The sequence below is a fragment of the Dermacentor andersoni genome, chromosome 4 (assembly GCF_023375885.2).
Source record: "Dermacentor andersoni chromosome 4, qqDerAnde1_hic_scaffold, whole genome shotgun sequence".
In the NCBI taxonomy this organism is placed as follows: domain Eukaryota; kingdom Metazoa; phylum Arthropoda; class Arachnida; order Ixodida; family Ixodidae; genus Dermacentor; species Dermacentor andersoni.
The window spans coordinates 35,186,662-35,213,497 of NC_092817.1; the positions used below are offsets into that span (position 1 = coordinate 35,186,662).

General features: G+C 46.4%; 1 protein-coding gene across 2 annotated transcripts in view; it reads right to left on the minus strand.

The window, feature by feature from the left end:
* The window catches only part of LOC126536905 (cell adhesion molecule Dscam1-like), a 292,232-nt gene that overhangs the window by 13,264 nt on the left and 252,132 nt on the right, over positions 1-26,836 (minus strand). For both annotated transcript variants that reach the window (XM_055073599.2, XM_050183952.3), the window contains exons 13-21: positions 25,559-25,706; positions 23,880-24,028; positions 19,718-19,849; positions 15,094-15,261; positions 9,356-9,426; positions 8,429-8,666; positions 7,237-7,335; positions 5,283-5,477; positions 2,411-2,701 (exon numbers count right to left, since the gene is read on the minus strand). In XM_055073599.2, coding sequence (XP_054929574.1) covers positions 2,411-2,701; positions 5,283-5,477; positions 7,237-7,335; positions 8,429-8,666; positions 9,356-9,426; positions 15,094-15,261; positions 19,718-19,849; positions 23,880-24,028; positions 25,559-25,706 — 1,491 coding nt within the window. The remainder of the gene's footprint in view (positions 1-2,410; positions 2,702-5,282; positions 5,478-7,236; positions 7,336-8,428; positions 8,667-9,355; positions 9,427-15,093; positions 15,262-19,717; positions 19,850-23,879; positions 24,029-25,558; positions 25,707-26,836) is intronic.

Below are 26,836 nucleotides of genomic sequence, written 5' to 3' on the forward strand. Positions count from 1 at the left end.
GGCTCCTCCATAACTGTCTAAAAGTGTTACAGATAGTATTTAGGGAATGTTTGTACATCACAAGATAAAGCACACGACGACGCCGAGAAAGAGTGATTCGATGGCTGGAATGTTGTATACCAGGTGTGTATTTTCATGCGAAACACTTTCTTTTAAAAGAAACTGTCATACGTAGGCACTTGTCATTATCGTAGATAAGTTGCATAACTATAGTTGGACATTAGGAAAAGAAATATCAGCGATAATTTTGCCAATACCTAAAATGTACCAAACTACTTGTTTCATGATTAACGTTAGGGCACATATAGTGTAATTGATTCCCAAGACTAGCGCCACTTTCCAGATATATGGGACCTCACAATGTTCTGTAAAATACATCAGCGTTCTAATAAAATGTTCGCAAAAACCTGCCCGTAGAAGTTCAGAAAATATTAACTTGAACGCCGATGCATTTTAAAGAAAATTTTAAGGCTGTATACCTTATTAGTATTTCTGCTAAGCAAACATAGCTTCACTACCCCTCGGCTTCGATTCCGCAATAGCGAAATATGTGCACTAAAGTAAATAATTCAGCAGATGATTACTACACTTGAGATAATTAACTAAATTAGCGGTGAAAGTTTTCTTGCCGCTAATGTCCACCTGCCACGTAGCGCCTATCTGCAAGAACGGCAGGAGCCTAGCTATGACTTTTTCTCTAAATATTCCGCGTAAAGAGAAACGCCTGGTATTAGACGCTTAATGTTGTGAGGAATTGGCAGAACTAAAACCAGACAGCATTAATTACCAGTGGCATGTCTGCAGAAGAGTCCACGAGAAGCGGGCCTGAGCAACAGACGGAAAACTCCAGACGGGGACACGACCTGTGTTCATTCTGAAGTTCACACCTAGTTTTATTGCGATAGCAATTATACATACACTCCAGCGCATTTTAACGAGACAGCGTTTTGGGCCCCATTTCGCAGAAAATCCCGTGCCAGCGCCGGTGGAGTTGTCCGTGAGCGAAAATTTCCGTATATATTTAGATATATGTATATGTCACGCCTTTCTGTATGACATGTATAAGCGGGTTATATTGCCACACCATTCTATCACTAAAGTTGCTCGTACCTTGTTTTATATTCTCGACAAAGTTATTCCTCGGAATTTTGAGTATGACAGCCCACAAAGAAATGTCGTGAAACAAAACACCGACAGCGCATGCCTCTTATGTTACGTCTTCTCAGGCTAAAATATCCGAAGTGCGAAACAATAATAACAGAAACCTGAAAATGGTGCTTTTTTTTTTTTTTTGCACGGCTGTGCACTACCTTCGGGATCGGCCCCACGCAAGAGGCTGCGTTTCTAGAAGAAAGCTCGCCTTCAAGTTGGCCGCAAGCATAGAGTTTCTAAATAAAATGCCCTAAAGGGAAGTGTGGCGCTAATGTTTACGGGGGCTAGTAACATGAAGCTCTGTGGCCGCCAGCGTTTCCCGGTAGACATTACGGTTATATAAGCTGCAATTGCCGCGGAGCGTGAGCAGTCAGGGATCTTTGAATTCTATCGTGTTCCACTCTTAAAGGCGAAGCTTAAGCGTCCTCCAAGTTTCTCAGGGTCGCCGTCACCCTGCTGTCTTGAATGAAGCCTTAAGTGCGAAGAGAATGAGCGGCCTACGCTCTGTATGCTGCGGGCGAGAGGGCAGGCATGCAACGGTGAGCCGAGAAGGATGGTGGCTTATGCGCGTCGTCTCGTGATCCGTGACCGGAGGTCACGTGATCGAGCGCGCTCTAGAGGCTGAATGCGCGCCGCGACTGCGCATCGCTGCCCGCGTGCCTGAACACATATGCAGCATTCGTAACGTAGGTTGAGCCACGGCGGATTGAGGTCGTCTGCGGCAGGTAGCGGGGTGAAATACGATCATGCAAGGGCGAGCCGAAATGACTGATGACTTCATGCGCGTTGTCTTTCCGCGGGCCTAGCGTTTGCGTAATCCGGGTTTTAAAGAGGCGGCCGAGTTCAAACGGCGAAGCGAGCGGCAGCGCGACACGGCCACTTTGGGACATGCACGAGCGCTCCCCGCTGCTACTAAAATGACACCAGCGTTTATAACAGCGAGAGCTCGCGGTCATCGAGCGAGATGTTTGTCCGCGAGTAACATCACGTTCGTTCGTTTAACAAGTGAACGTTTACTGCAATTTATAGGGCCTATAGAACTATACGGATCTTACTTCGTGTAATTGTCCCATAGTTTGCTGTCGCTATGTATATAAATGCTTCGCCATTCGGGAGAAAAGGCGGCTATTTTCTTAAGCCCTGCCCTACAGAAAGAGCAAACTTTCGCAAACGCGCCCCCAGTATGCTAAACACACGACCATGCGATGACGAAAGAGACACTCTGGATGACGTTGAGCCGGGTTGTGGCAGCGTATACCTCCGTGTTTGGAGAGCGTGGTGAACGCGTACTCCGCCTCGGTGACACCCGCGCTGTTGTGCGCCGTCATCTGGAGCGTGTACCAGGTGGCCGGCGCCAGGCCCGGGATCTCGAGGCGCGCGTCTCGAGGCCTCGTGGCCTGCAGCGTGGTCCAGTCGGCGTCCTGTCGGCGCCTGTACTTGACCGTGAACTGGTGGATGGGGCAGCCGCCGCTGTGCCACGCGCCCAGCAGAACCACGGCCGAGCTCACGTTTGATTGCACCAGTGACTGGCGATCCGGAGCCACCGGAGCTGCGCGAGCAGGGGAGACAACCGGAAACGACGCTTTGTTAACGTCTGCACAACGTCCGCGACATACAGCCCGTCACGCGAGTACTCTCCACGGCTTGCTTAACGACCGAACGATTTGCAAATGAAAAGACGAATTTTTGTACGGAACTGAAACTTCGCAGACGAGACGGCTTTGGTACTGCGTCGACGCCGCCGCGAGCTCTGTATACACGCGAGTGATTTGCAGAACGCTGCGGTGCGTGTCATGACAGCTCGCGTATACGCAGCCTGCCGCGCCATTTAGGAAAACGAAAATAAAGTGGCTTGGCTGTCTACGCCGTCAAACCGTTTCATTGCGATAGAAACTGTATATGGGCACCCCAAGCGAATTTTTGCCGTCGTCGTCAGCGTCGCCGTGGGGCTCTGTATGTATTTAGCTATATGTATGCTTTATGCCTATCCATGTCGTATGTGCGGATTATATTGCCACACTATTCAATCAGAGAATTTGCTGATAGCGGGTCTTACGTTCTTGAGTAAATTATTCGTCAGAATTTCGAGAATGGCAGCCCACAAACAAATGTCATGAAACATAACACTCACAGTGCATGGCTTTTATCTTCAATCTTCTGAGACTATTAATTAATAAAAGTGCAAAGCAATACGAGTGCTCAAACCTGAAAATGATGTAACTTTACTGGCGCGGCTCTTTACGGGCAGCGTATATATAATCCGCCGTGGTTGCTTAGTGGCTATGATGTTGGGCTGCTAAGTACGAGGTCGCGGGATCGAATCCCGGCCACGGCGGGCGACTTTCGATGGGAGCGAATTGCGAAAATACCCGTGTACTTATATTTAGATGCACGTTAAAGAACCCCAGGCGGTCGAAATTTCCGGAGTCCCCACTACAGCGTGCCTCATAATCAGATCTGGTTGTGGCACGTAGAACACCGGAATTTAATTTTAAGCATATCCATAGTGCATGGTGCCTTTGCGATGTCATTACAGACCCCTGCGCGGCGTGTTAAAACCCGTAAGAGTGCCAGAAATTTTGGCGCACCCGTGCATATTGCGCCTGCGTTAGTCGGACCTGCATATAGCTAGAACACCGTCCGGGAAGTTCAAGCGCAACGCTAAAGCTTGCTGTCGCAGTCAGTGCTTCACCTTTCGAGCAGCCAATTTCTCATATATGAAAGCAAGAAATCCCACCTGCTGTCCCGAACAAATCAAGAGCGACGCGACGTATGCGGTATACTGAAACAATACGGAAAAACTGAAAGCGTTTTCTGGAATACGCATGTTATTTGGAAGGAGAATAAACAATTACTCAAGCGTACCTAGTAAAGCTAGGCAAGCTTGAGCAATGCGATTTCTAAACGACTGCTGCGAACAAAGGAAAGAAAGTATCGGTATGAAACCACGCATGCGCCAAGCTGAATCCATAAATGTCTCCGAAATCTCCTCTTATAATCAGCAGTAATCGCACCGAGCGGAAATCATACCGAGGTGCGCGCTAGCATGCCTTGAAGTGAGAGCGGCGTAGAGGAAGAACGTGACGGCGGAGGTCAGCAGCTAAGAATAAAACGGCGCACATGTGTCATAACAACGGCGCAGCTCAGTGGTGTAGTGTACTCGTACGATGGCCATCAGAGGCTCGTCGCGCTCAGTACTCTGCAGTGATAGCGTTGCCAACCATCCCGGATTTAGCGAGACAGTCCCGACTTTTGAGCAAAAGCCCCGAGTCCCGACTTGACCCAGTTGGGACGGCCAAATGTACCGCGTGTTTCCTCTTTATGCTGAATAACAATCAATGAACCACATTTCCTTTTTATAAAGTGCGTAGCTCGGTTTCACCATTACTCTCTCTCTCTCTTTCTTTTTCTTTTTGCGGCATTGTCACAAACATAAAGGCGCTTTTGTTTTTTTCATGGTTCTAGTTCTGTAGTGGGCCCAAACCGTTCACAGTAATTATACAAGTTTCTTTTTTTTTTTTTGCTGCACCAAGTTTTCAAAATCTCAAAATTTAAGTCACGGTAACGTTATGTTTACTATTTGAGTGTACGAATAGGGAGCCTCTACATACAGAACAATTTCCGCAATTACGTGCTTAATTAGCGAAGTTACCGTAATTACCTTTCTAATTATCAACAATAGGTGGCTACAACAAATGAGTGTGCTTTGGGGCCTGTCTTCGACACTACCTATCCCAACGATCAAATTTTGAATAGGGGATTTCATGCGGGAGCTACGCGAACAATTAGTTCCCCTTGGCAGGCTCCTTGAAACCGAAACTGGCTGGAAAAAGACCGTCTGTGTCGTCGATGTCGCCGCCCCCCTGCCTTTCGTCACGTCTCCGAGGTCACTGCCGGTCCGGCCCCGCGAGCAGCTTGCGTTATTTCCTTGCAGTCTGCGGCGTTGGCCTAGCGCTTCAATGCAGGCAGTCCGCCAAATTTACTTCGTTATTCCGTTGGGCGCCACGGGTCCACTTCCACCGACGAAATGCCGTTTCAGGGGCCCAAAGGAATGACTAAGTAAATTTGGAAATTTTGGAAGTTTCGGGGGTTCCTTAAATGTGCGATCATTTACGACGTGATCTGCTCACCGGCGCCGCTGGTCTTGACAGTGACGATGTCGCTGTTCTCGCCGGTGCCGGCCGCGTTGTATCCGCGCACGGCGAACTGGTAGGTCGAGCCGCACTTGAGCTTGTCAACCGTCAGGGCGTTCTGGTCGCCCGCCACGTGCGTCTCGTGCCACTCGCCCCCGCCGGTGACAGCTTCCTTATGGCGCACGTAGTAACCTGCAGCGCGCCGGAAAGCAACGCAATATACCTGGGCTCCGAGATCGGGCATCGCACGAGTGTCGCTGTCTCTGAAGCCACGGTGAAATGAAGCGACGAGCAGACTACCAACACTGGGTACCACGAGAGTCCGAAGTTGGAATTGTCGCCGGGAAATCAACACTCTTAAGGCGCGCATGGCAGCGAGGAGTAAGGAAACGGCCGAGGAGAAACGCCCGTGTCGTCTCTCTTCGTTCTCTGGTTTTATCGAAGCGATGTCCGAGATAATTGTGAGTGAGGTGCGGTCCGTAATTCATGTTATATGAGTTAATTTCCCTTACAATTTGCTTGAATTCATTGTTCGTTGGCTTCATGCGCTTGCGACTAACGAAAAACCCGAGGCCCTCGGATTTCCTTCCTCTCGATCATGAAATCATAGAGGTGCATAAATCTGATCGTTCAATGTTACTTTTGTATTTTTTTTTTTCATTTTTTCCCGGGAAAGATATATGGTCCTTGTTTCACTTCGTGAATGGCCGAATATAAAAAAAAAATTAGCGCCCATGCACCCCGCACAGATGGTAAACCAGCGAAGCTGAAATGTGCTGCCCCGGGGTTCATCACTGGGTTAATTCCAACGGTTTATAAAACTCTTTTTCAATTATAGGTTACGTCTTTGGGTTTCTTAATGAGGCTACGCACACATTTGGCTTCGGTTTATCACATCGTTTATTTGAAATTCCGCGCATTAGGCTTCGCATAATCACCATCATGGAGGGGTGCAATGAGCGGTTCATTGTGTTAATCCAGCCGGTTCATCAAAGTCTTTTTGAATTGTGTTACGCATTTGTGTTTCGTAATGCGTTAATCATAGTGTTTATGACTCGGTTATGCACTGTAGTTACCAAATGATACACCGAAGCCGCACATTTTGTTTAGTTAGACAGGGACACATTTTTTGAACCTATTGCGAAGTCGGAGAGAGACTGCTGCGCGCACGCTCCTCTGCGAGAGAGAAACGACGTCACTATCGGCCTAGCCAATGGCGCGCCACAGTTTTGCTGCGAGAGAACTATGTCATCATGAAATTATCTTAACCCCGTCCCCCTCTGTGTCTCACTGCAATAATATGTACATGAATGTATATGTTCTAAATGTGTAAGCATTTCTATGCCTACCCAACGATAAATTTGTCTGTCCGTCACGTAAAACTAATGGAATGGCTCTTAACCCCACAGTCGGGTTTCTGTGGTCGGACCACGAGTGTTTCGCCTAGTAAAATTATAGCTGCATAAGGGTTCTCCTAGTGCGATCCTGGAAACAAAAGTTTTTCTTTGCTTTCGATTTTTTTTTTTTTTTGGAGGAAGGCAGGCAGCGCGATAAAGAAATATTGATTGAATGAGCAAAAAAAGAAAGAAAGAAAGAAAGAAAGAAAGAAAGAAAGGAAGGAAGGAAGGAAGGAAGGAAGGAAAAAAGGAAGGAAGGAAGGAAGACGAGTGAATTTTAAAAGTGCATATAGTCGTAAAGATAGATTTGATGACGGATAAAACTTGCGGCCAACATAGAGATGACTAGATCAGTTCACATACCTCCATCAATAAACAAGCTAGAGGTGTTCGCCACTCGCAAGACGATTGCTGGTGAACTCTTGAATGCATGTTGTAAAATTTTGTCTTTATAATTTATGACGTCATACCGGCATTAGTGCAGGCACACTCTCTACGTCTAGACGTCTCTACGTTTTGACGGCCGCTGTGATGGGCTTTGCAGAGGACCGTACCTGTGACGGGGTTTGGGTCGCCGGGCGCGCGGTCCCACTTGAGGGAAACAGAGGTGAAGGACGTCCCTTCCACTTGGAGATAAGGCGGTGACGGTGGATCTGTTGAGGAATCGAGGTGAGTCGGTTTGAAATAATATCTCAGAGTGATGAGAGGAGAAAATAAGGACATAAATAAACTTACACGTATGGTAAGTGAAAGAAAATGCAGAGAAAGCGTATCAGGGAAAGTTTCAGCGTTAAAACCGTGAGTGTCTATTGGACGCATTATCGTATTTTGAGTGCATACATAGACGCGAGCTTCGATCGCAAAACAAGTAATGTCGCGCGTATCTTCCGCAGAAATTGGTTCCCACGCTAAAGAACTCGCGGCCACAGTGATCACAGAGCCATTTGACGGTGCTGTGTTCGCTGGCACTGACGAACTTTTCGGATGCCTAGACGTGCAAGTGGTAGTGCTCTAAGGTTCGCAAAGCGTTATTCTTACTGAGAAAAGTGCTTTCTAAGCAAAAAAAAAAAAAAAGGAATAAGCGTGAGACAATTGGGGCTGCCACTAGGCTTTCCGGTCGAGCGTTGGTAAACTGCAGCCAACAACCGCTAATGAGAAAAAAAAAGTTACGCTGCATTTCAGCATGAAAGTAAAATAAATTTTGGCCAAATTTAGAGATTATTTTCGAACTGATGGCTACTGCTTCACACCGCTTTGTTGACATATATACGATGACTAATATCTGTAGGAGTGTAGCGCCCTCTCTGCGCGAGCCTCTGACTTAAAGAAGGCAGTAGCGCCCAGTTGAACATGACCTCCGACATCAATCAATCAATCAATCAATCAATCAATCAATCAATCAATCAATCAATCAATCAATCAATCAATCAATCAATCAATCAATCAATCAATCAATCAATCAATCAATCAATTTTTGTTTCCCCCTTTAAAGGAAGGAAAGAAGCAACCACATAAATGCTGCTTCACTGAGCACCTCGACGGCATGGCTGCCCCCTGGCGCAGTCACCCTAATTGCTGGCGTTGGATGCTGCGTAAGTAAGCCCTCCATCGTCGCGGCAGGTATTCATTGCGGAACATTGCGGCCCATTGTGTAGTGATTTTTTTCTCTGCAACAAAGCCGTCTCACGGCACTAAGCAACCTTTCCGAGGTCTCTGCCAGGACGAAGGTGGTTCAGGGAGACTCACCGCTGTCGAGCGTCTGCACGACCACCTCGTCGGACGGGGGTCCGGCGCCCTTGTTGTTGTACGCCTGCACGATGACGCTGTACTGCGTGAAGCGCGACAGCGACGCGAGCACGCACTCCTCGCGACCGTCGGCGCCCAGGTCGAGCGTCTTGTAGATGTACGGGTCCGACGAGGCCGCCACGCGGTAGCCCACGTAGTAGCCCTTGATGGCGCCGAAGTGTAGCTCCTTGCTCGGCGGCTGCGTCATGCCGACAAGGCGCGTCATGGGCACTGGCGGACCCAGAAACGTTTTCTTTTTTTCCAAGACACGTGAGCGCTGACTAAACAAACACGCCTCCCCCCTTCCCAGACCTACTACTCCCATTCCCTCACCAGTTCAATGTATGTCCTGATGACATGCCCCAGCTTGAGGCTGCTCTGGATCCACCCTTTTGATGCAGCTGTTGCCCTTTCATTCAGCTACACTACAGTGTCTGAGAGAATCCGTTTCGTTTGCCGCCGTATCTCGAAGAGTGCCGTGCTCAGTGACGACATTTTGCCTCAGACCTGGCTTCTTAATAGGAAGTAGAATATCAGCTACCCGCTTTTTCCCTCTTATATTTAGGGCCGTTTTGCTAGAACGTTCTTTATGAAAAAATAAATTAGGTGGTACATAATAACATATTCCAACTTATGTATTGTCATCCTTTTATTTATTGCAATGTAGATGTTTCACCAAACCGTCGCTTCGTTCTGCACGTTTTCCATGATTTCCAGCCCATTTTGTCAATGTTCGTTCTAAGGTAGGCTACAAGTTAGCGTACCTTCCTTATTTGATGAGGATTATCCCACTTTAAATGCTACTCGTGTTCATAAAGAGCTGTCACGCTTGCCCAAAGCGAGCGGCCAAGCCGCCTTCCGCTAATTAGGTGTATGTCAAGAACTCACCTTCCAAGTAATCTTCAGTGACTGCGAGCTCAGTGGTTGTGCCCTGACCTTGGTAGGTGGGCCTCCGGGCGCTGCGAGAATCATGGAGGTGAAGGAAAAAAAAAGACGTTCATAAAGGCTTTTGACAGGGCAAGTAGCTAGCCACATATCTTGCTCGAAGAAATTATTATTGCTACCTTTGGCAAAGGCGCATGCAGTGTATTCGGAACTAGGTGGCGAAAATATCTTTTTAATGTAAGATAACAAGTTCTACTTCATGTTTGCATTAATTTGTATGATTTTGTGTGAGGCCCGTCATGTGTGATGTGCATAATTACACATGCACGCACGCACAGAAGCCCCCCCCCCCCCCCACACACACAAAGAAAAAAAAATCAGAGGACGCCTAAGCACTTGTGACTTGCAAATGCGAAACCTATAATGTCGTCCAACTGAACGCCGCTGAGCGGTCCTTCAAGTTATGAACTACTCATGGACAAGCGAGCGCGTTGAGACACTTGGCGCGTTTTGATTTGGCCTTACCGAGGCGCAGTCAGAACGCAGGCGAGAGCTTGCGTGGGCAAGGAACGCGCGAATAACACAGACTTCCGAGAGCGAGAGTGACGTGGCGTCGCGGCGATCCCTCTCCCCTCATGCAACACCCGGCGCGCTAGCGCGGCAGGTGGTCGCTTTCACCCGCTCTGCTCTGTCGAGGCGCGCTCGTGCCATGACGTCGCAGCCAATGACAATCGGAGCTTAGGTGTCGTTTCGCTGCTACAGACGACAGATGCGAGGCTTTTTCGCTCAATTGGCCGCTTGATGCTTTGGCATAATATATATAAAAAGCGATAGCATAAAAAGCGATAGCAAGCAGCTTCTCGGTTCCGCTCAGACCATAGCATGCACTTTGGTGAGGCATACACAAAGTTGCTCATCAGGAACGCTGTTGCTTGTGTGTGTTGTACAAGGCTCATGCCAGACGCTCAGTCGTTACAGAGCCAGCGCCCACTCGGCTTCGTCGTTTTCGATAGCTGAACGCACAGACATATAAAGGCATAATCCTTGCGCAGCGGAATACTGTTCCGGACATAACTGTCTGTTTAATGATGGGATTAGGGAGTTTTGTTCTTGCTTGCTACATGATGCGTTACAGCGATACGGGAAATATTGGGTCCATTGAGCATGTACGTCGTAAACCGCGAATTCAGGAGCCACTGAGCAGACGACGCGGCGCGGGTGAACATATCTCAAAGGACATTCGGCCTTCCCATTCGCTTAGGAGTAGTTCAGCTTCCGCAATGCTGCGAATGACTTGTGAGTTGCTATTGCACTGTAAATAATGTTTCCCATAAGTCTGACGCGGGCGCCGTAAATTGCGTCCGACAAAAATGTTCGGGCATTATCTAGTGGTTATTCCGTTTTAACTATTTTCCGTGTCCCTTTAATCGAGAGTTTAATTTAAGTAATTGCGTTAGGTCTGAATTACAATCTCATGAGTAGAGTGTGCACTTCTATTTGCACTTAAAGCGAACAATTGCTTTGTAAGTTTGGCAAAGAAAGAACTTGTGCTTTCTTTTTTTTTTTTTTGTGGATGACACGAAAGAGGCACACGTAGGGGCAGAGTAAGGAGGTCGTTACAGGGAGTGAACTTGCAATGAGTGAACTTGCAAAATAAAAGGCACAGCGCAAACAAAGTGTGCATGCGCGTCGGTCGCGTTGACACGGACGCCATCCTCACATCGAAAATATGCTTTATTATGTTACATATGAGTGAGATTGAACGTACAGCATTTGCGTCATTACGACTGCGTTTGCATAGCATTTTCTTCAGAAATTCAGCGAGCATTTATTAGGTCATAATCGCACGCAAGCTTCTCTCATACCAAAGTCGCTCTTTGAAACCTCCGAGGCGTCGGTCGCTTGCCAGTTTCTGGCATTCTTTTCTCGTCACAGCAAGAGCTATGAGACGCTGTGTTAGACTGCACTACCTTCGGGGTCGGCCCATATTATTCGTCAGCCGGATACCTTAAATCTGTGTGAGGTCCGCCTATATAATGCGATCGCTTTGAAGAAACGCGAAAAAAGGACTCAAAGGTACCGCAATTTTGGAGGCAACAACGGTCATTCGTCGAGCGCATGCTAGATGGCGCCACAATTCCGCGTTGCAGCAGGCTTCACTATGTCAGCAATGCGCGTAGAGCCAGCGCCTTGTCAGCGTAAGTTCGTAAATGCGCCTGTGCGTGCCTGTGCGCGCCTGGAGTGGCGAATTATGATCGAGAGCGCGTACTTACGCCAGAGCGGCACGGTGTGCAGGAGAGACGACAAAGTGATGTCGAAAGTACCTTCGATCGCAATGTTATGCGAACGACATGCAATTCCTTCAAACGGAAGCTTTTTGTTGTTTTTTGAACGGTAGAGTTTGTAAACATACCCATTACGTGAGATTGAAGTTGTGACCTGTGTGACGCACAAGCATAAAAAAAAAAAATTCGTAAAGGAGAAGGGGACGAAAGGCAGGTAGTTTCACCAGACGAGAGTCCGGTTTGCTACCCTACGCAGGGGGAATTAAGGGGTTAAGGTATGAAAAGAAATAAAGAAAGGGGAGGGAGGACCTATATCAGTGGGAATGATGTGACACCTTGTATATATAGATTGTAATACAATCGCACGCAAGGCGTTTAGTTTTAATAGCACTTAATTAACCGCTTACTAAAGCTTCACTTCACGAAGGTTCCAACATGTGCGTTGAATGTGTACAATTTTTTTTTTAAAGAGGGAGTTTATTTCTATTTGTTCTACGGCTGAATGAGCGTGTCACTGCCAAGACTTGCCAAGGCTTGCAGTGCACATCGAAAGCGTACGCTTCCGCGTTCTCGTTCATAGAAGAGCTTTCTTTCTTTCTCTCTTTCTTTCCTATATTAAGAACGCTCTGCATGAGTCTTTGCCAAAGTTAGCAAGAACGATTGACGTAACACTAGCTGTCTAGTGAGAAATCATCAATCTGATTATATTAGTTTGGTGTCGTCATCGACAAAAGAGGGCCCACGCTACGTGACAGAATTATTTTTAGAACATTTTCGTTTTCAAATTTCGGCCCATAAGAGAGACGGAGGTGAGGGGGAGGTCCTTTCAAGGACATTTATGACCAATAAATGTGATAAAAACAAATAAAGTGTTCTAAATGATGTGCTCTGCAGTGTGGGAAAAACGGTCTGATTTTGGCTGATTTTCATTCAGAAGAAGAATCCCCAGCTGCCGCAAGTTACGGCCGCGGAACAATTTGGTTCCGCGACTGGAACTTGCTGCACCTAAGGACTCTCCTTCTCGCCATGGGTCTGTGTCACCGCACATATAACGCAATCTTCAGCACTCGGTTTTTATGGTGTCTCACGTTGTCGATCTCGATTAAGCCGCGTTGCGTCCCGCGAGCTCCTCCGCGAGCTTCGCGAGCTGCTTGCGACGCCCAGTGATGCGATGCCATTCGGCTGCACCATCGCGTAGCAGACGCGAGGTACACGGCGTGGCCTCTTCAGAGGTCCAAAGGGCCATCATCCGACAAGCGAAACGACGTGCGGAAGCCAGTGGGGCCCTTGTCTAGGGGCTCCAACCATTGAGCGTTTTATTCTTCAATAAAGTTGTTCTATCTATCTATCTATCAGCACGCTCGGCGTTCGCGCAGAAGATTTCGCAGGCTACGTATTCACCAATGGTATCCACGCGATGCCGCGTTGCCAGCGCTCCCAGTATCGCGTTTCGTTAGTGCGCTTCGGTGCACTCATTGAAGCGCGTTTTGTGCTGCGCTCAACAACGAAGAAGGCTTTTCCATGCGTTTCAATAAAAGAAATACACTTTGTGCTTGCCTATCTCGTGCATACCACTTTTCATGCACGTCAAAGCAAAAACCGATTTTACATAATGCATCGGGACGGCTACCTGAAGGGGTGACAGATTGGATGTCCCTATGAAATGGAAGTGGGCAAATTGCCAATTCGCTTTAGCTCGCCAAAACAATACAGTTAGCCCGAAAGTCACTGGTTATACGTACAATTGTGTTGATTTGTATCTCATCCTACGTAAATCTCATGCAATGTTTATGTTTATGCATCGTACAGACCACAACTATATCCTTGGGTAGACAACCGGGCTCAGCTCAATTAACCTCCCTACCTTTCACTTATGCCTTATCATTCTCAATCAATGTATTTATTTGTGCACTACACCATAACAAATCAGGCGGACGACGCAGCAATGACACAAGGACGTCGGTAATGTATAATGCTCGTCGAGGGAAAAATGATGGGCTATGCCCAATGGCCCAAAAATTGTGTACTCCAGAAAAGCTGCGGAATTACGAGATCTGTGTTCAGATATACACATGAGCCGACCATTGTAAGCGCAGGCTTTAAAGCCAAGCTTTCTTTAAGTACTCTACCAGGTTTGCGTTGTGGTTGTCCGGCTTATCTCGGGCACAGCGCACACAACGAAAAATAAAAGTTGGAGTTTCGCTAGAAAGGCGAGGCATCGATAGCGTTAGCGAATTATACGACGAAGGATAGAAGTTTTATCGGCCGTATAAAACTGTAAACATTCGCTTACTAAATAAATTAACAGGCATGGCATCGCGCGCGCATAGGAAAACACACACACCCCTCACTCGATGACTGCGGACACTCACTGTCAAAACGCTGGCGTGAGTAAAATCGGCAGCAGCAGCAATTGAATTGACCTTCAAGCTGCTTCTCGCTTCAACGCGAACTGTGCGCCGAGAACACAGCGCACACGAAGCTATGAGCAGGGGCTGCGCGGCCACGCTCAGCCGCGCCACGCTGCCGCCGCCGGAGTAGGACACGTGGTTTGTTTTCGCGGTTTTGTGACGTCGCGTGACAGCCTGGCGAAGCGGATGCGGCCCCCAAACTTGATTAACCTATTGGTTGACCAATAGCGGAGGGTTATGACAAAAAAAACGGTGTAGAATATAAATAATAATTTTTTATTTGTTTGGTCTAACCACGCATAATCATTGCGTATACGTCATATATCCGATGGCGAGTTTTTGGCGGTTTTTGTGTCGTCGCCTGACAAAGAGGTGAACTGAGGGTGGCCCGAAATATGTTGGATAGATTGGGGAGGGCTGATTGGAGAAATTGAATAGAAACATTGTGGAACAGCTTTATATTATAGCGCCCCAGGTTTCTGAACGGTGCGGCGGACGCAGCCTTCACACATCTTAAACTGGCGTGCGTATGATGCCCCCTACTACTCGCAAAGCCGGGTGATCTGTAGGCATAGAAAGCTTCGCTTTGAATACTTTCAAAGATATATGCAAGTGGAAGTAACTCATACATAAAAAAGTTCAGTGGCGATTTAGCGGTAAATACGAGAGAAATGCGTGAGCATTTCCTCGCACCTTTTTGAGGCCCCGGGTCCATGATTTGAACTGCGTTCACCACATTGCAAAGTGTTGTTCAGGAGCTTCCTCGACAAACGTTTGTTTAAACGCCGAGACGCCGCGACAAGTCAAAGACTGTGTGCTTTGGGAATAGCGAAAAGAATCATCGAGATGGTGTAACGAGATTTTTTTTAATTCACTTCGCACTGCTAAAGCTTAGAACTCGCAGGATCATGTAATATTCGTGTACCCAGGAGTCGGTTGAATCACAGTACACGTAGCAACTTTCAAGGTGCGGCAATATTTAGGTGCATGCACTGTCAATACGCGTTAGTTTGACCGAAACTACTCGACTCGCATGCATGCGTACCTTCCTCGGTCGTAGTCGCTTTGACCGAGTGGCTGGCGTCGCTGCGTCCCAGGCGGTTCTCGGCGAACACCCGGAAGTGGTACGTCATGGCAGGCTTCAGTCCGCGTACGATGCCCGTCGTCTCCGTGGCCGAGGTGCTCAGGTTGATCATCTTGGCGTGCCACTTGGCTGCGTTCCAATAATATTCACTGATAAGTTAACAGCGCGTGTTTGACGGATGCGCGGTTAAAAAAAGTTATTAGAAATGGATAGAAAATTAGAAATCTTAGCGAGTATTTGAAATTTGTAATGACAACAAGGTACGTCAGACTACAAAATGAGAATCGAAAAGATGACTTCCTGGAGCTATACCTGCATGCTATTTTTTCCGCTTGTTGCGCGTATAGTTTAATTACCGAGCTGTTTCATACCACGAACTTGAAACACGAACTGCGCGAAGCGCAGTTGAGCGATTGTAGCGCGATTGTAGCGCGATTGTAGTAGTGCTTTCTTGCGCCGTCTTACATGTTTAACCTAAAGCTTCCACTGTAAATGTTCCTAAGAACATGTGATTGGACGTTTGTTATTGAGGCTGTGCGGGTGTTGTTATTGAGGCTATAGGGGATTCGCAACTAAGAGAGAGAGATAAACGGGGTGGGAAAGGCAGGGAGGTTAACCAGAGAAGATTCTGGTTTGCTACCCTGCACAAGAGGAAGGATGAGGGCAAATGAAAGACGGAAGTAGCGGATAGAAAAAGCAAAGGCGCGGAAAATAAATACAGGATGTTGGGAACGTCCGTCAGAACTATAGTCTCTCTAATAGGTCACTCGAGCGCAAGCATTCGCCAAACATTCGCCCGTCCTTACTTGTTTGCGCCAAGCGACCATATTTGTGGTCTACTCAGCAATATGAACCGACTAGCCTAGCAACAGGTACTTCTATATTTGCAACTAAGGTTGTAATGAGCATACATTAAAAAAAAATAAGCTTCCCAAAACAAAGTAAATTACTGAAAATGGCGCGAAGTTTATTTGCCCACTTTTAACCGGACGTGTCAGCGTACTTGAAGCGACGGTCGGGTATAACCGATATGAACGAAGAAGTTGCTATGGAAAACGGCACGAACTTCCTCTCGCTCTCCGTTTAACCGGCATGTCACGGAACGTGATTTAGAAAGCAAACGGAGGTAAAGTGAGATAAATGACACGTACGTAACATGTATATTTACAGATAGTGCGTACATACATAATCTATACGAGCGGAGGCCAATGTAAGGGCGCGCAGAAACGCCTGTGTGTACCTTATAATTCTCGCGTTCTTCGTTCGACTATCACAATAACGGCGTATTATTCCGGTTCTGAATGTGCTTTTAGATTGCTTCGGCTGCTGCAGGGTCAAAACGCGTGTTCCAGGGAAGGTTACAAGCGCGCGAAGAGGAACTCGCTCTAACGTCTTCTTCGCTTTCACCGGCACAACAATGCTCGCTCGCTATGGCGACGGGCGCCCAGCTGTTGTCGAGCGTGTGCTCGATCGAAGCGCAGTCTGTGCAAGGTCGGTTCGTGCGCCTTGGCGACTGTGGCTTTTTTGGAGAGATGTCTATTGTAGATGCTTCCTTACTGTCGCGATGTGGTGACAGTGCACGGACATGCGGCGATGCATACAGGAAGGCGGGCCAGTGTGACACGGCGAACTTGCAAGAAACGGGCCACTCATTGGGCCATCCTGTGGCCCGCGGATTTGACCAACAACTCGGTAGCGTCGATATGTGAATGAAGCGGAATACTTGTGGGCTCTATTCACGGCGCTTCAACAAACATGCCAGCGTGCCCAGCTCGGCCGGCGATATTGCGACTATTCGAGGCCACCTTGTACAACAAGCATCGCGTGCAATATGACGCAAAACGTGCCGAACATGAGTATTTTCTTAACGATATTCCATTTCGAACACCATTCTTCCCACCAGTTGACACTGGCTTGGTCTCCGCGCCGTCGACATTATCGCCGGGATCAGCTATTTGGCATGACGGATGATAATAAGAATTGAAAATTAACTTATTTTTACAAAATTCCGTCTCATAAATTGCATTCCCAGAGCAGCTATATATCGACAGTGAGCGAACGATGGAAAACTCAGCGTGGAGTCGAGGAAGCTTCTTTGGTGAAGTCCGCTTCATCAGAACGTTGACGCCGGGTTTAGGCATCCCTTATTGACCCGCTCTTCAGCAATTCAAGTTTCCATACTGTCGTAACCAATTTATCCTGTTTTGGGATGCACATGCTGTAGCGCTTCGTATAAGAGGGCGTCGGCACATCGTGACGGTGGCTGCATTATTCGCGAAGGGGGTGGCTCGCGAGTAGCGAACAGTTCGTAGTACGAAAGGAAATGTTTGTGTATTCGGCCTTATAGGTTCCCGCTAAATGCGGCTGCATTCTAGAAGCCTTGCTGAAAACGCAGAAAACGACTTCGACATTTTCGACGAGAAACAGTTTATGACATCGCGAGCGCAGACACTGGTCAGTGAAGCAAGCATTCGAAAATCCAAAGCAAACATGTGTGCGTGTGTGTGTGCGCGCGCGTTTTTAACCTATAAACAGACATTTTAAAAAGCGCCTGCAGTAGATAGCCCCTACTGCTTGAAGTAGATAACCCAGAAAGGCGAACATTAACTGCGCGATAAATCACAGTGCACATTTAGATAATTCAAAATTAATAATTAAGGGATTCTTGAACATTCTTGAACTATGCAAATTATGTACAAGTTGGGTGGGTTACGCGAGGTGAATAAGGTACGACGGCAGTGCGTGCCCCACGATATCGTTGCCTAAGCTAGCGGTCTGGTATAAGGCAGCACCGGCATTCTGAGCAGCTTCCCTCCCAGGATCTAAATGTGAAATATCAGTTTTTCTTCACCACTACTGGATCTACGAATCGTGTGGTCAAGGCTCAATTAGTATTTAGTCAGCACCGGCAATTTAAGTCTGTGAGCGGGCCCTTCGAAAACGATCCTGTATACAATCACATCCCACTGCTTGTTTTTATACTTACTCCTCAGCCCTATGCTCTTCCTTTTCCCCCTGAGCGGAATAGCAGGCCAGACTACTCTATAAGTTTCCACAATATTTTCTCCTTTCTCTCTCTTTCTCTCTCTCTCTCTCCGTCAATAAAGCCTCGCTTCCCATAGATTCCAGATTTGGTGTTGGTGCAGCATGATATTTCTGTAAGTACGTGTGGCCTGAAGAATAACATGCGTAATCGTTCCCTGTAGGTTAGCAGTAGCATCGAGTTATTGTACCAAATAAATGTGTGCTGTTTTCGTTCCGGAGTTGAACGGGAACCGAACAGTTTTCGGTGAACCGAAACGAAAACGGAGCAAAAATTTTTTCACTTTGACACTCTGTGTACAAGTAATGTCCTCCTCTTCGAGTAATCCAGCTCAAGAAGTAAAATATGTGCTCTCCACACTTTCTTTTTTAAGTATAGTACTAACGCATATTCTTGAATTTGTAGTAACTCTACCACGGGCTGCTCGCAAGTCAAAGTATAACACCTAGCAGTTATGGAGGTTGGAAATAACACGTAATCGAATTTGACATAAAATTGGTCTCGAATGGACAGACGCGGCGTCATCGATATTATCGTGGTGTCATAACGCAGAACATTATTCCCCGACGTTGCGTAGCTTCGCTCGAGCTTTATATAATCAGGTGACCGCTGACGTTGCCTTTAGTCTCCGGAATCACGACAATCACGTATTTTTAACGAAATAAAATAAATAATGAGGCCAAAATATGAGAAAGTCGCTTATAAAAACAATAATAATAAGCAATGCTATGCCGCGCGCGTTTCTTGTGGCTGCACATGCGTGTGGTATGCAAGCCCCGATCTCAGGAAAGGGACGATCATAACTATTATGACGTCACGACGCATCCATCTTCGGGGTACCGAGATAGAAACAGCTTCATAGAAACAAGTGCTATGATAGTAGTGTAGTAGCAGAACTTATTTAGAGAAAGGCATAGAGGTAGGCCCCGTGGTTGTGCTATCATAACCTTCTACTCTGCACATTAGGAAGGGAAAAAAGGGGAACGGAAGGATGACGACGACACGCATTTTGGCACGATGCTGCTAGTCGTCAACACAGCAGCACACTTGAAGCAACGAGATTAGACCTGTGCCGTGTAAAAAATGTAGCATGGCCCGTAACGTTAATGTTGTGTATGACGGGTCGGACTAAGGACCGAAAATAAGGTCCTCCGATAATAGCCTGCGAGGTCGGTGCTTTCAGAGAAGAGGCTAAAGTCCGTCGCTCTTGTCTGTAAGTTCTATATAATAAATAATTTGCGATGCTTTGGCGCTTTCCAGTATTTTTTCTTGTATCTATAGAGCTCCGACTTTCTTTTACCGAAGAAAGAGAAAAATGAAAGAAGCCATGTCGGTAATGTTATCCTAATATTCCCTCAAATTCTGTAATTTTTTAACATTAAGAAAAAAAAATCCTTCTGCTGTATACACTGTGAATGCAGTAATGTGTCTGTTTGGCAAGAGTATACGGGAGCGGCTTGTGTGCCTGAGCGCCAATTGGCAACGGCAGAACAAACATGTGACGACGTATAGTAAATGATGGTAATCTGCGGCGCGGCTTACATCCGTCGTCCTTGTACTGGACCGTGTAGTGCGTGATGGCGCTGTTGCCGCTGTACGGGGCCGTCCACTCCAGCTTGACGCTCCTGCTGCCCGACTCCACCACTTTCAGGTCCTGGGGGGCGTCGGGAGGCTCTGCGCACACAAGTCGGTCGATTAATGAATGTATTCGCTGTATAGGACACTGTGAAACAGTCGATATTACAAATAAAGCCCTTATCGATCCACGAGGATGCAAAAGATTCACCGGCGTTGCTGGGCTGGTTCTCGTTCCGCGTGAGCCAGCAAAATCGTTCATCAGTTTACATAAAGTCTTTTTTCTATTATTATTAACTGCATTCAGGTATTCAGGGAGATGTCAACGCCTGTTGGACGGCGTCGGATGCTCCTCTTCTCTTAATCCATTGATGTGCTTTAAAAAAAATTCCAACTAGGAATACGGGAAAGACTATAAGGAAAACAGTTCTAAAGTTCACGTACACACAAAAAAAAATGTTTTTGTGCCGTCCACAAAATTCGAATGTTCGCGTAGAAGCACAAATGACGCCCCTCGTTGGTGGAACACAGCGCTCACATATGCACGCCAAGAGCCACGGGAACGCGATGACAAAGGTGATTGTGTCTCCCTGGTCACCGTGCTCTAGTTAGCGCACCAGAAGCCTGGCGGCATGGAATGCTCCTAACTTGCTCAAACAAGTACCCTACTCAGTTGGAACAATGAATTACTTCCACAAATGCAACGTCGGGATGAGAGTTACCATAATAAGATTTAGTAGCTTTTAGATGTTGTTGAGTTTTTTCAAGAAAGTGCTATAGCTGAAAAAAAGTTAAATATTTATGATCAATGAAAGTCGTTCAGCAGCAGCTCAAGAAGCACAACCATTAGTAAATGAAACGTTAGCTTCACGCACAGGAAGCCGAGCTAAGCCAAGCAACACTACATGTGCTGTCTCAATTCTTTCGTTCTTGTCTTTTTTAAAAAGTAGTTGCCATGTAATCGCCCCAGAAAGACAACAACATGTGTCATTGGGATCAATTCCTACCAGCTGTGGTTCCCACGATGCGCCAAGATCACCGTATTGTTTATTTCTGCTTGCTTGTGCACTGGGCTCCTGGTGTTAACAGCTTAGAACGCTCGCGGTATTGTTACCACGTCTGCGGTTCACGCGTTATCAGTTGATAAATTATACTAGATAGTTTCATTACAGCTTAGACGTGGGCTACATATAGCGCACGTGGGTGTAAGAAGAAGAAAAAGAAGAAGAAGATGGTGATGATGATCTTTTATTGGCATATTTTCTCTATCGAAGCGGGGCGGAGACAGTCACCTTGCCTGTTTGAACTAATCAGGTTTTGAGCTAATCAAGCATCAGCGGTGGCGTTGGCATCTGACGAGAATGCGTCAAATGCCAGCAACATTTTTCGCCACGGGAAATAGGGAACCACGAGAGCGTTTCTGACGTCTTGTGTTTCGTTCTTGAACGCAGCGCCACGACGCGTCGCTGTACCGTCTAGGTCTTCGCGTATTTTGGTATATGTCTACATTATAGCACATCTATACGCTATGCTAAACACGCTGCATTAACGTCGCAGCTTTCACATTTCGAGGTGTTGTATTCCACACGCTGCGAGGTAGTGACATCGTTTATTCCTTGCTAATGGGAACTGAATCTGCAGGCGTTACCTTGATCCACCTTGCAACGCGGAATGCTCTTAGAATCATCTTAAACAGATTATTGCCGTGCACATGCAAAGCCTGCGTTGGCAAAGTATGAGAACAGAACAACTATAGTTCGAGGATAAGAGGGAACTTCTGGACCTGATAACGGTACCACAGCTAGTGCTTTTCTTTTACGACAGCTTTTGTTCAGTGCTATTGAATCATGAGCAGAACTTCTCATAACAGTTATGAGCAACGCCTCAGCAGCCGCCTGCGCGAGCTTATGTGAAGCTGAGCAGGCCTTATGAAATATTGCGAGTAAGTTTGCGTAAATTATCTATTGGAAATTTCTGAGCGACTAGAGTTTGAAGAAACGAAAAAAAAAAAAACTGGCTTAACATGGCTGTATATTCTGTATCGTTGCGTTTCCTCGATTGTCTTTTGCACAACGACCTGATGACATAAAACGATCAAGGCGACAGCGCAGCTTAAAGGATTCAGGACAGAGAAAGGCGCGAACTGATTTGAATTTCTTCAGAAATATATTTTACTTTTTGGCTCTTGTTTTTTTATAATTTTCCTTTAGTACATAGAAAACACATGCGTCGCGCGTTCTCGTTGCACTTCTGTGCGCCGCGTCGAGACCGAACCAGAAAAACTCTTCGCACATATTCTCCGAGCACGGAGAAGCCGATAAATGACAAAAGTGATTGATGACTCACTCTGTCGAAACGAAATAAATGCTGCTGCTGGGAATGATATACTTTATTTTGGTCGCGTCATCAGCAAAACTCCGCTTGTTCCATTTATCTTTCGATTCCTATAGGCTGCTTTCTTTTCCCTCTTTCTTTAGTTTCTCTCGATACACAAGCGCAACGACGAGCATCGTTAGCTTACGAAAAACGATAAAATTGATGTTGTCTGGAAGTTCTCACTAAAAACCTAACTTTCCGAAAGTGTGAGATTAGAGCGAGACGCTTGAACGTCTTATCACTCTTTTTATCTAGTACTATGAAAGTAAGCTGAGTACTGAATCAGGGAGATGCAACTGCGTACTTTGCTTATTGGTTTTATGTAAGATAAGTTTATCTTTAAATTTAGCCTAACGTGTACTATACGAGATAGTTTGGTACGCTCTACGTATTCCACGTTAAGTGGTGGGCGCAATTTGTGAACATAAGCTTGTTAACTTTGCAAACGTTTCGATGTCAAGCGTACGAACATATTCAATGCCTAACTAGGCAACCAAAATATCGTCTTTTGTCATTACGAACTAGCCGAGGCAATAACAGTTCAACCAGCAATTTTAAGCACATGTGCAGCATCAGTAATTATTGTTATGTTCAAGATTCCTCATAATATGACGAAAACGTCTTGCACAAACGCGAAGCTACACTGTACAACGCGAGAATTTACGAAGCTAACCATAACATACTTCAATACCCAGTCAGGATAAAGGCCGGCATATTGAAACGACGCTGCGAATAAAAATTGAGTGAATCACGGCGAAGACTGAGGCACTTCACCATGATTCATTCAGCCTTTATCCCCCAAAACATATGACAGACAGTAGGATATTCGAGTGATGAAATGACCAGCATCTGAACGAATTCGTTTGACCTTCATTTTGTTCTGTAGTAAGCATGATGCGTGAAAAAAAAAAGGAATTATCGCTAGCCCAAGGGCATAGGGCATACAAAACAGCAGACACAAGCTACAAAGCGCAGATAGATTTCTTCTTATGCGACACCAATCAATTTACGAACGTTTACTGCAATGCGGTGTTCGCACCTGACTTGTTTGGCAGAAATCGTCTATTACCTCAGTTTAATTAGTATAAAAACATTAGTGTAGGAAGAGCTTCCTGCGTTAGCTGCAGAAAATATTAAAAATAACCTTGTATTTATAGTCTAAACATGCTAAATTAATGTTCACTGAGTCATAAAAGATTACTAATAAACAAGACGCCTTGAGCGTGTGACGCCGGTTACCTGAATGAACACGAAACAATTATTGAATACCTAACAAAGCAGGATATCAAGTGGCTTGAAAGAAATGCTTTCTGAAGCTCATATTATTTTGAACATCTCGCCGACATACTTCCTTCTATACTGGGTTAATTGTGAGCTGTTAGAACGAGCTGCCACTGTTCTCGCTTCGATAATCAATGTCAGACTCTCCAGAGTGCCTTGAATAGACTGGATGACAGGCCATTTACGGAAGCGAAGATCTTGGGAGCCTGGCCTCACAGGTCATTAGCCCAGAAAGCAGTTCGAGCGCTTTTTTCACTACCTGAAGGCAACAGACTTGAGTTCCCGACTATAGACATCCTACACCTAAGTTTTCTTTCTCTCTCCCTCTTTCACTCCCCATTCCCCTCCCCACGTGTAGGGTAGCAAAGTGGACTCAGTCTGGTTAACCTTCCTGCCCTTCCTTCTTTCCTTCTTTCCTTCTCTCTCTCTCTCTCTTAGAACGTAATTAGATTGTAAACCATGAATTCTTTACCTTGTATGATCAACTGGATGTTCGTGTCGTCCTGGCCGAAGTTGTTTGTGGCCAGGCACGTGAACAGGGCAGAGTCGCGACGGTCCGTCTGGCGTATGATGATCTCCGACGTGATGCCCGTGGCTTGCACGGTTTCGACGAGCTCGTACCTGCACACAGTGTGCGGCACCTTCAATCAAGGGTGGGTTTGCCAACTGCCCCCAATTTTACCGCCTCTGTCCCGGATATTGTTAAGCAACCTGGACTTATGACGTGAACTTTCTGGCAAAGCAAGATGTTCCGGACTTAAGAACTGAAACTTTCAAAGATACTTTCAAAGATACTTTAAAGAGAGATCTCCCTTCAGAGCGCCGATGCGGAAGCTTGCTACTCAAACCTGTCGAAGTTGTCTCGGTATTTTGTACTTTTCAGCAACGCCGAACAGGCAGGGATATTCTCTTGCACGGAATGTTTGCGGAAATAGATGGGATAATACTGTTGTCTAAAGCGAGGTAATTTCTATGACTGCAGTACAAAGCAAGATTGTGCCTCTAATCTAGCTACTAATCGTAGTTCTTTCCGTGACATTACATTGCTTCATGCTGAGTGGCTTTGACTTATTTTTGCTAGCGATACACTCCTACATCTCTGCCCCCGTGCTGAACCATTTCCCCCCCTTTATTTAAGACCTTCCCCAAATTTCCGCAGATCTGAGAAAACCCTTAGCACACTACACTTCCTAGAAAACCGAACAAAATCTTCCTATTGCACTTCTTTCATTGCGCCTTGACTCGTTTCCTATCACTTGATTTCGAAAAACCATCACTAACATCACGGCGATGAGGATGTGGTTCACATTGAGCGTTTCGATTACTCGGCCGTCTGACGTCGACCCGTTATGCTCCCGTATATGCAGTACCTGTGCACAGGAACACTAGACGTGTAGCATCACGATGGAATCTAGTGCGTACGGTTCGATTGATGAGCGCGAGCATGAGCCTCCAAGATCTCCGGTATACCACCTTGCTCGGCGCTTTGTGAACTGCAAATTCAGGTTTACATTAGAATGGTTATCTCCTTTGCTGCAGTTCTCAATCGGGGTCCGAAATACATTTTTTTTTCAGCGCGCGGCTGATATCGTGAGCGTAGCCATTTTTTAACGTTAAAGAAAGTAACACGGCATAAAAAGAAACCTTTTTTTTTGTGGGATAGCGCCTCTTTAAAAAAAGTCGGCAGAAACACATAAGACTGCTTACGTGTGGGAATACAAGCGTGTTATACCGTTTGTTGGCCTCGGAATGCCATGAACGCGCTCATGAATGCACGCACCATGCACACCTTTAGTTAGCCAGAACCGTGGAGCCGCCTTGGTGTCGGGAAAGCGGGCAATGTACCAAATTTGCTTTTCAACGCCATTAAGTTACTTAGTTTACAGGAACCTCCCTGAAAAACTTGACGTCAGTCTGAGCATTTTTGACATGTTTTTACTCTATGCGCTGTCGGCCATTTTTGGTACCATCTTTCGGTCACGCCGACGCCGACATAGTTTCGCCTAATGGTGCATATAAGGCTGTCGAATTAAAAAAAAAAAAAAAAAAAAAAAACCTCCATCTGCTCTGAACGTGTTGCTTTACTGCCTTTATCAAGGTAGATTAATTTCTACCCTTTTCAAATATTTTGAAGCTGCTTTAGTTTTTTACCTTGGGTCCTGTTTTGGGCTGACTGGCTGCTTGTCCTTCATCCAGGACACTCCCATGGGTTTGTCGCCAATGGCATCGCACTTGAGCCTCGTTGTCTGTCCTTTCCTCACCATTTCGGCTGCGAATTTTGTCTTGAAATGGGCGGCAACTGGAACAAAAAAGGCGAGAGAATGGAACATAAGAGGCTTCATTTTCTCAATGCAATAGAATGCTTCTACAACAGGTGTCAATACAACGAAATTACCCATGAAACGAAAGATTCCTTGTGTACTGGCTGAATTTGTACCGTTCATGTGTATTGTGAACACCTCGACACCGAAGACCACAACAACGAATTTTCGTGTGCAACGAAGAAATTCAGGCGTTCCCGACGGCTAATTTGTTGCTTTACAGCAACTGGATGATTCTCATTGCTTCTTGTTCTTTTGAGCCGTGCTCTTTGTTTTCTACCCGTCGTACCAGATGTGCGATACCTACGCAACGGTTTCTTGTAGTTTGGTATACGGAGGCGGCGACCGATCCTTCCTTGTGTATACGTAGGCCGAGCATTATGAGGGCCTTTATTTTCAGGATTTGCAGTCCATTCAGAGTTATGGGTCTGGGATTTCACCTTCTGGTGGTCTTCCCCTGGTTCTCGCTTTAAGTAGGAGGAGCTACAATTTTTCTGCTGCGCGCACGAGCCCCAAAGCCTTGAGCTATAGTCTTTTGTACAGTCCGCCGCTTCTTTCGGTCGACCGCACAGAAAAACACAGCCCTTACAGAAATAAAGTTCACGAGCGTTGCAATGTGGGCTTGTTGGTAGTGCATCTTCAATTGGTGCACGGTTGCGCGACTGAAAGCGCTGTGTGTGTCTCTGTGTGTCTACTTTTGTCCCGTCTTTGAATCGCGCTACCGTACACCGCTTACAGAAAAACACTTTTATGTAGCACATATTGAGCCGTTCAATACGCGCTGCATACGTGTTTTTTCGAGCGTGAAAGAAGCCCGCGAATACACGCTAAATGGCCGCGCGAGGAGCCACTCGAATAACTTTATGTGTTGAGCTAACTTAGCGCTGACACAAGAAAAGTGGGCAAAGACAAGCGCTTGTGTCTGTGTCTGTGGTTTCTATGGCGCTAAGTTACTAGTTCAATTACGGAAAACCAACTAGCCCAACAAGCAACTCTTCTAGGAAACTTTGCATGCACTCACGGGCTTCTTTCACGCTCGAAAAAACAATTTTATATAGCACGTATCGAACAATAGAAAGCTGTATCGGGAGTTTTTGATGTTGCTCTT